Source organism: Tympanuchus pallidicinctus, unplaced genomic scaffold, assembly GCF_026119805.1.
Source record: "Tympanuchus pallidicinctus isolate F22 unplaced genomic scaffold, pur_lepc_1.0 scaffold13, whole genome shotgun sequence".
Lineage (NCBI taxonomy): Eukaryota > Metazoa > Chordata > Aves > Galliformes > Phasianidae > Tympanuchus > Tympanuchus pallidicinctus.
In genome coordinates, this window is record NW_026294648.1 from 7,592,683 (window position 1) to 7,602,458 (window position 9,776).

Sequence of the window (9,776 nt, forward strand, 5' to 3'; positions counted from 1 at the left end):
GAATAGACTCCACAACCTTTGAAATGCAGGACGTACCTGTGTTTTGCAGACAGCAACCTGTGCAGAGCCATTGTCACACTGACATTTTGCAGGAGCTTAATAGTGACCAGAAGTCTGAACCAAAGCCAATGGCCCACTCTGCCAAGGGTGTTTGGAAGAACACACTCTTCCCTTTGCCTTCATTTCAACAGCAATGCTGGAGTGAAGGAACTAGCAGTTAGCAGAATGTATCCCTGATGAAGGCCGTCCAGGCGTAACGGTCACTTCCAGATAACATGGGCTGGGCTTCTAGTCTCTTTCATGATCAGTTTAACAATATTTTACCAAACAGATCACAACAGTTTAATAAAAATATTAGCATACATTTTTAATTTTAAAATCCTGCACTATCATAGGCACTCAGGCAAGAGAGATGCTTCAGCCCTCAGCGGTAATGTGAATCACTTTCAGTAAAATGGCATTTAATGATACTCCTTGAGCAGAGAAGTGGGATTTCGGCCTTCAGGGATTTTTGTCTGGGAACATGAAGTGCAACTTCTGCCTGAGTCATCTGCAAGCATGGCCACTGGGAACAGCCTTTGTGTTTACCTGATATCAGGGCTTGGCACAGGGGTGCAGGGGAAGTGACAGCCACATCTAGGTTGTGTTAGGGTACTTGAATGTGGCTGAAACAGTCTACTGCTGCTCTCACCAGGCTGCACAACCAAGGAAGTACCTTTAGAAGTACCTCTCTGGGAAACAGATCTTACACACAGCTGAGGAACAACATGCAGCTTCGCTCAGATCCATCTCTGCCATCACTCTGATATGCCGGTGCACAGCAGGAGCTGAAGAGTCCTGGTTTTCTCTCCTCCTTCTCTCACTATCTTTCCATACAGGTTTCAGAGACACTTTGCAAGCAAAAGAAAAAAAAAAAAAACCCAAAACTTTTTAACCACAAATTCACATCTGTTTTGTGCTGTGCAACAGCAGCATCAGAGGAGCTTTTAATTCAGGCACCGGGCATGTTTCTGGGACAGGTGTCTTCCATGGTCTCTGCTAAGGCTGATGTTGGAGGTAGCTCACCAGCACTGGTGGAATGTCCAGCTCTCTGAGGGCATGTGCACGGCCAGCCTGCTTCAGGATGTGTCTCACCACCAGCCTAGACTGAGACATCAGGGTTTTGGGATGAGCTGTGGAAAGAAAAGGAAGGAAGAACAAGATCATCACTGCAGACCTTCAGGATACACAACCCTGCTGGAGAGCTTGTGTGGTGTCAGCAAAGGGCGAATTGATGCACCTAAACCAAGTGTTTTTGCTGGGGTTGGTCTCTCTCACAGTTGGTCACAGGGTATTTTCATGGGAATTGGATATAAAGAAAGAAATTTTGATTTATGCTGAAATAAGTGCAGTTTCCCTGGACTTAGCCAGCACAGGAAAGATGATGGTAAGCAGCAGAAAAAGAGAAACATGGAGAAAAGCAGTATTTAACCCCACAGATTTATGTTAACCAGGCATACCAGCCTGTGGAAAGACTGTGTGCTCCAGATCAGCACCAGTGGCAGTGAGAACACTCATTTAAAGTAGCTTGGTGAAATTGCTACAAGCAGCAGACATTGAGTGAGGTGAATCCAACTCGGAGGACAACCACATAACCAGCAGCTGCACCGTCACCCAAAGACCCCCAGTAGGGTAGCCTGTCTCCAACAACAGCCAGCAGTAGAAGCTGGCAGATACTACAAACAAGTCCTTCCGTGATACTCCCACCTAAATTCCAACCATTTCTTTTGGGAGTTTTGTGAGGCAATGTGTATCTAAGCTATCATGTTTCATTACCAGTGCTGGACCTATTCTCTGCTCATTTGTTACACCCTCATCCTTTGCATGCATCGTACTGGAGCTTTTTATTGCTCTTACTGTGAAAACCACTATCACTGGGGGGAGGTAGGAATAAGCGTTCAGAGTAAAAGAATGATAATATTCAATAGTTTAAGACCAGAGAGACTCATTCTCTCAAGTGAAGCTCAAAGAGGGTCAAAGCTTGCAAGAAAACTTGCTTAAGCCAATCTCTCCCCTCTGTAATGGGAAGTAGAAATAAAGTGAAGGTGACCTGAAGCAACTTGCCCCCATATAAGCCCTGGGGGCACGCACACAGATTACCTCTTGCCTGCAACAGCAGCTCCAGGCCCTCACTACCAGGTGCTATCTTCTTGATGTTTGGCAAATACACATTGGCTCCAAAGTCAAGAAGCAGCTTGATGAACTCACGCCGGCAGCTGTGCCTCAGGCAGATCTCCAACAGAGTCTTGGGCTCCTTGATGCGCGCGATCATCCTCTCATCAGTGCAGTTGTAGTTGGGATCGGCACCATAGAGCAGCAGCAACCTGAAGCATTCCAGGTGCCCATAGACAGCCGCGAGGTAAAGCGGACCAGAACAAGCAGTGGAGTTGGCAGCCCACTCAGGCACCCTGGCGTGGACATTGGTCTCTGCACCATGCTGCAGGAGCTGCTGCAGAATCTCAACGTTCCCATCCCTAGCTGCGGTCAGCAGCGGTGAGCAATTGTTGTAGATGCTGCCAGAGGGACCGGCTCCTGCCTCCAGCAGCGCTTTCACACACTCCAAGTGGCCATTGCTGACTGCTGTGAAAAGTGGGGTTTGTGCCTTCACGTCCAGACTGTCCACCTCTGCCCCATGAGACAGGAGGACCTCCAGGCTCCTGAGGTGGCCCTTGGAGGCGGCCAGGCGCAGCGGGGTGCTGGGAACACCCCAGCCACTCCTGTTGTTGATCACTCTCTTGTACCTGTCTTGGTGCAAGAGCTTGTCAAGAGTTTGGTAATCGTCCTCAGATACCACTTGGTTCAGCTCCTCACTTTCACCATCATCTTCATCTTCTCTGGGCTGGAGCATGGAGAAAATCTTAGTGATGTCCATTAAGCTCATTTTTTTTGCCTGTCTTCTGAGCACCACTTTCATTGTAAGCAGTAAAACCTGATGTCTATGGGACAACAACAAGGGTGAGAACCAGGTCCCTCTGACACCACCCTCACCTTTTAATTATTATTTGTTACACATTTAAGGAAGATTCTGAAAAAAACCAACCCTATTATATTTCTGACATGCATACCCTGCTGCCTCCATAGGTGAAAAAATCCATGCTGGTGAAGTATTAATGTAAAGACTGAAGACATCTCTGTAGCACTCAAGTGGGCCACTTCCCCTTAAAATGTTGCAATCAACAATGTGCCAAAACAGATAATTTGAAGTTCAAAGGCTGCATGGATGAACTCAGATCTTTTCACTTAGTACTTTAGCTTACAGCTTTACTGCTGTCCCCAGAGGTGATAAAGGGTATGGGACCACTCATGGGATACTCAAACCCAGATCTCAAGAAGGCTTCTGTATGGCCACAGACTTTTGTGAGCATTCTGCACCCAGCTCGTAAATAAAGCCTCCCATTTTCCCAGAACCCTCAGAAACCTCCCCATCCAGCTGTGCCCCATAAGTGCCTGACAAAAGACCACGTGGAAAAAAAGAATTTATTCTGCTTCATATTGAGCAGCACTGTGCAAATAGCTTCACCTGCAACTGCATTTCTGAATACAATGAAAGCTATGGAATGCTCAAATGATCCAAGAGATGACAGCATTACTGGATTTTGCTCAAGAGCACACAAAACAAGCATTCAATTTTTACACCCAGTTGAGTTCTAAAGGGATTATATTTCAAAATAGGACTCCAGAATAGAAGATGAAGTTAAGGTGAGTATGGCCATGTTAAAGATTTGTAGCACTGCACTTCCTTAAACTGTTAACATCCCAGTTCAGCACAGTGCACGCTCTCCTGCCTGCTTCAGCACAAGGAGCAGGGCTGCAGGAAGGACTGAGGATTTTCCATTGGCCATGCAAGGAGAAAAGAGAGGGGCACCTGACAGTGTTACACACAAGCCAGGCCCAAAGCCTGGGGATTTGCAGGGCACAGCCCTGCAGCAGGGTGGCACTAGCACAAAAGAATGCAATAGAAACACTGCCTGTCAAGGACAGAAGAATTTGTGGCATGGCAGCCCTGCAGTAACTCAGGTTTCCTACAGGAGAGGCTCCATCATCTCCACCTTGACACAGGAGAGAGCTGCACTGAGCAATTATCCCTGTTCTGCAAGTGTGCATCTGCTGGTAGCAAGGAAAAGCCACAGGAGATGTGTCCCACATCAGCCTTTGATGGAGAGGAGAGGTGAGCCCAGGGAGCTCCCCAGTGCCAAGCCATCTCAGCAGCTCTATTTTTGGGTTAAGTAGAGCAAGTTTGATGGCAGCTGATTAAGGCAAAGCTCTGTTGCACTTCCACCTGTTAAATTAACCCAATCCATCTCTGTTGAAATAAGTGGAAGTATACATTTTTGTTATTCATTAGACACACTAATACCAAGAACTGGGGCTTTGAAGTCACCCATCCAACACTGCTAATAGCATGTGGGGAGGGGTAGTTTGAGGACCTGAGGCATTAGGGTTATTAATCCTGATCCAGGGAGAAAAAAAGAAAGAGCTGTCATCTCTTGGGCTAAAGGAAATCATTCACCACCTGTGGACCCAGAAAAGAGGTTACAGCTAGGGCTGAAAGAGACAAAAAGAACATGTGTGAGTTCATACTCACGCTTTCAAAATCCTGGCTAACAAATTACCTCCAGTTACCCCAAGCTGCCCACACGCTGTTACGCTATTGCCTTACCTCTGCGAGGCAAGTGATGCTCACAGCCAAGACAGGCAAAGCAGACGCTCTCCCATGGAGAATTCTTCCTCGGTTTTAATTAAAAAAGGGGAAGAGAAAGAGAGCCCTTGCTCTGTCAGGGATGGACATCCACTCTGCGCAACTGGAAGGGCGCAGGCTGTCAAGCTCACAGCTGAAATGCCACCACAGGGAGCAGGGCCAGGGAGCCTGGGCTAAATTTAGCCCCCACAAGCATTTATCTTCCCACTTCCATTCTTGGAAAGTTCCCACTGGGTAAATATAGAGAGGGGCAGCATGGGGGGAGATTCAGACAGGTGCAGGAGGTTGCTTGACCAGGGGTATTTGCTCCAACCAGGAACCATCTTAATTTGCTTCACTGTTTCCTTGCTGAAATCGCAAGGAACTTCTCAGTTTTGAGTCCCTGTTGTGACCCAGCCCACCAGGCAGTACCTTGCCAGGACAGCCCATCGTAGCACTGGCTTCCACAGTATGCTGCTTGCTGCTCGTTGTCCAAAAGCTCTCCTCTTCACAGCACACTCAAATGCTTTTTCCACTTTCACGGCAATAAAATGACCAAGCTCCCCTCTCATCTAAATCTGCAAAAATAAGTCACTTACTTGGTTCTATAAGATTATGCAGTTTAAGTGCATAGTAAAGCAGAAAACTTTGTGGGGGCAAACAAAACAAAGAGGAAGAAGTATGCAGGCTGTCTTATCAAAAGCTGTCAGCTGGTGAGTGTAATCTTATTGTACCCAGTTCCCCCTCAACCTTTTCCAAACTTCTCAGCAGTGGAGCAGGAGTGGTCTGATGGTTTGAAGCAGCACTATCAGTTGTACTAGATAAGAAAGAAACCAAGTTACCAGCAGAGAAATCTCCACTACTGCACAAACTAAAATCAGGGGACTTGGGAAAATATTTTTCAAGTCCTCACCACCACACTCTGGTGAGTTTGTAGATGCACTGTGAAAAGTGTGAAGAGCAAGAAAATGTTAAATAATAATAGACTTTAAACTTTTGGCTTACTTGCAGTTTCCCTCTCTTCAAATTCACTTAAAATACTCTGTTACTTCAAAAAGATCCCTTTCCTGAGGTCAAGACTGCGAGTGAAATTATTGAGAAGAAACATGGATAAACATCATGACAAAAGCTGAGAACTAAGTATTCATTAAACATCAAGAGGCTGCAATCACAACTAGGATTCTGCAGTCAGAAGAGTCAACCCTGACTCTAAAGCCATTCAACAAAACAAAGAAATAGAAGCAGCAATTAAAAAGGCAGAGATTATAAAGGAGAGAAAAAAGATACAGATAACAAAATCAATATACCTTGAAAAATATGAAACACGGGAAATTGTAAAGGAATTTAGACATGAAAGGGAAACCACTGAATGGAAAAAATATAACGACAAATTGCATGTTCTTCTATTGCTGCTGCTGCTTTCAACCAAGAAATCTTAGAAAGACCACCAACTTTTTTTTTTCTTCCCCCTCAAGGAGCAGTGATAAATAAACCCACTACTCACAAAGCAAGGAGCTCAAAGTACTTGCTGAATAAATCCACCATTCAACCGGACAAGAGCAAATAGAAATATTCATTATGCTCCTTTAACAGCTGAAGAGCCACCTTAAACAGAATCTTGCATGAATATTTCAACCAGTAGCTTCAGATAAGCTCCAAACAGGAGCTTGAGGAGAGGTGGCTGATAAGTCAGACCTGCTCCTGTTAAGCTTCCTAGCACTTCCAACTCTGGGGAAGGCTGAGAAGGCAGGTCATGAAGGACTCTCCTATCTGGGCTGCCCCCAGGCTGTGTCACCTGCCACACGCTCCAGGAAAAGACATTCCTTTGTCAGCTGTCCATTAATTGGGAAAGAATTAAAGGACAGGTGTACATTTAATGTCAGTCAAGGAGGTTGTTTGGAAGATCAATCCTGCTCCATGAAGTTGCTCTCAGAAAGATTAGTTATTAACACAGCTGAACAAAGTTAATGAGCTTTCTGACTTAACACTGCAAAGCAACCAGATTTGAAATTTCAGCACTCAATCGTACCAAATAAATAACTTCACAGGGATTAGGGATTAATAGCAGTTCTCGAGGTCTGAAGCGAGCATTTGCTGTGTGGGGATATTTCTGACTCCTCTCTTGCACTGTAAATGACTGCAGAACAGAACACAAGAGCCAATTCAAACTTGGGGTTTACTCCTGTGCCCATAAAATACCTGCTTGCAGCTTCCTGGCACTTGCAGCTGTCTGCTCTGCGGTCACTCCCTTAGAAGTGGCTCTGGTGACAATCCCCAGCAGCACTGAGATTCAGATTTTAGCCACGAGGGGGCACGAACACCTGCACACATCCCATGCTGCTCCTACCCGCACGGCGACAACTGCCGGGTGAGATTCGGCATTTACAGTCTAAAGGATGCACGCACATACACTGTGTGCTTACAGTCATCGTGAGCTCAGATGAACTCACTGAACCGAAGGAGGAGCCATGAAACTCGTGATTCTTCCTCCATGAGCTATAAATCCTAAAGAACTCGAGCCACAGAAGCACGGTGGCACTGACAGCTGCTCCCTGCGTTCCCTTCCTCCCCATGCTTTTTTCCCTTCCAGGCACCCTGTTCTTTTTCAATCCACTGAAACCAGCACCTATTAACTGATGCCAGAATATGAACCTTAAAGACCTGAAATACAGAACCCAAATTCAGCACGTACCCACTCTTAAGCAAATTAATCTATGTAACACCATAAATCTGCTCCTCTCAGAATTCTCCACTCAACGTGCTTCAGGCTGGTAATGCTTAGAAGTTATCTGTGGGAGAAGCAGGAGGCATCTGTTTCTATTTTGCAGTACTAAAATACACTGGGTTTAATTCCAAAGCCTTGGGACAAAGTAAAACCAAAAACTGAGCCATCCCCAAACCCACCTTGGCCCTGAGATGGCAAATCACATGCTCAATAGAACTGCAGATTTTTGTGTTTGCTCAGAAAAAGCAGATAAGATGCAGCAGCCACCTCTCACTTGTGCACCACTTCTCTGATCAGCAGGAACTGCCATGTTTACTGCCAACAGCTTTTAAAAACAAAACCAATCAAAAACAAACCCCACAAACAGCAAGAGGAAGTGTGAAGTTCTGAAGTGTTGTATGAAAGGAACATACGCACTCCCTGTTTCTTGCCTGTGTCAGGTAAGCTCAGTGTCTTGTCTGTTCAGCTGCTGTAAGTACCTCACCAGTGAGGATGACTGAGACAAGAGCAGCACCTGCTAGCTTTGGATATACATAGCTGACTTTCCCCCTTCCCAAATTAGTGCTATTTATAATCATTTTTAAGATCAATTCCTACTCACACTGTATTTCTTGCTCCTCTCTCCCACGGCTGAGCAAAGCTCCCAGATCTGTTTTGTTCTTGGGGGAGGAAAGGGGCACGTTTAGTAAAGAGCATCCACTGTTCTCCAAAGCCACTGCAATAAAGACATGAGACATATGGCTCTGATGTAACTTACTCTTACTTATTTTCTTATTTATTATTCCTAAGGCTGCTTTGTTTTTGTCCCCTCACATCTCCTCCTTCATCCCCAAGTGAAAGAAAACACTAATTAAAGGAGAACACTCAAACTGAAAGATTGTACATGATAGAAATTGTCATCAATACGCCTTCCACTTATCATTAAAGAAACATTTAGAACAGAACTTCACTTCAGAGAGATGAACTTGCTATTTCCAGGAGCTCCACATTAACTGACCCGTGCAGACCCACACAAGGCATTGCATGCATTTCCCATCACTGGTGAATAACTAAGGTGAATATTCAGTCCTGTTACTATACTTTGTTATGAGGTTGTCCTTCCACACATATGCATGAAGCTTTAACACCAGCAAGTTACTGCCAGCATCATTAATTGCAAGGCAACTGAAACGGAGGGAAAAGGGTACAAAGTTAAATTGCTATCAAAGAAACAGAGCACTACTGCTCCAGTGCAGAACTGAAATGAATCAAGCACTAAGATCTTCGGTACGTATGAACCTGAGCCTCACCAAGACAGCATGCTAAATGTTTTTTCTGTCTTAATAGCACACTTGTCTTCACGACAGAGCTCCAGTTAAGTTTACTGATCGGTATTTTCATTCCGTGAAAGGTATCCCCAGTGTATTAAAACCTAGAGCTCTTAAAACCACAAGCCTTTAGCAAAACTGCTACCATGACTCTACTTGGAATCCACCCCCTCAAAGCTTAAGTTAAAGCTTAAGCAGGGAAGTTTTAAATCCTCCTCACCAAAGGCGCTCACAGACAGTAAGTTCCCCAAAAATGCAAATTACATCTTTATCTCTTTCATTCATACTATATCCACTCCATGCTAATCCAATTAGATTTCTCTAGCATTTAATTAAGATTTCACTGACAGCATTAGAAATATCTAACATTAGCAAAAATTTAAAGCAAACATCTGAAGAATGAACACAACCAACTGTCAGGCATATTTTTGGCATTAATTCACAGAAAATAAATATCCACTTCTAGGATGCACCATGCAGTGGAAAGCTCTGACCAGCTGGGTAACAGGTGTTGGTTTTGGGCCCATTCCTGGTGCTGGGGGGCTTACAGCCCTCCTGCCGACTGGGACGAAGAGCAGGCAGCTATTATTACATAAGCCTGAGTGTTTCGGTGCTAAACTGACCCGGTTCCTCCATCTCTGCTGCAGAAGCACACAGAAGGTCAGCAAGGCACAGCCCTGTGACTTGGTGTGATCCCCAACCCCTCTATGCACCTCTCACACAGCACAAGTCTCCAAACACATCTTTCAGAAGTACCAGAACAGCCTGCTCTGCTCCGCCACGCAGAATCAAAGTATTTACAGCCCTACCCATGAGCGAGGGATAGTCTGCCAGGAAAAGAAGCCTGGAAAGAATATTAGTTTTTAATAGAAAAAGAGATCTAAGCACAACAAAATGTAGAGAAATACATGGAGATTCAACATCTCTTCATTAGAATCATTGTTAAAAAAAAAAGCACAGGCACCAAGCAGTGCTGCATCCAACAGGCCCTCCTAAAACCAGGGATGTCACCTACTTTCTACTCTGA

The 9,776-nt window shown here is 45.1% G+C and overlaps 1 protein-coding gene across 1 annotated transcript; it reads right to left on the minus strand.

Annotated features, from left to right (window-relative positions):
- Window positions 1–341: 341 nt before the first annotated feature.
- On the minus strand, window positions 342–9,728 carry ASB12 (ankyrin repeat and SOCS box containing 12). Its single transcript, XM_052673007.1, has 3 exons — window positions 4,700–9,728; window positions 2,140–2,975; window positions 342–1,172 (listed from the first exon to the last, which is right to left on the minus strand). The coding sequence occupies exons 2-3, from the start codon at window positions 2,951–2,953 to the stop codon at window positions 1,039–1,041; spliced, it is 948 nt and encodes a 315-aa protein (XP_052528967.1). The 5' UTR covers window positions 2,954–2,975; window positions 4,700–9,728; the 3' UTR covers window positions 342–1,038.
- Window positions 9,729–9,776: the final 48 nt, after the last annotated feature.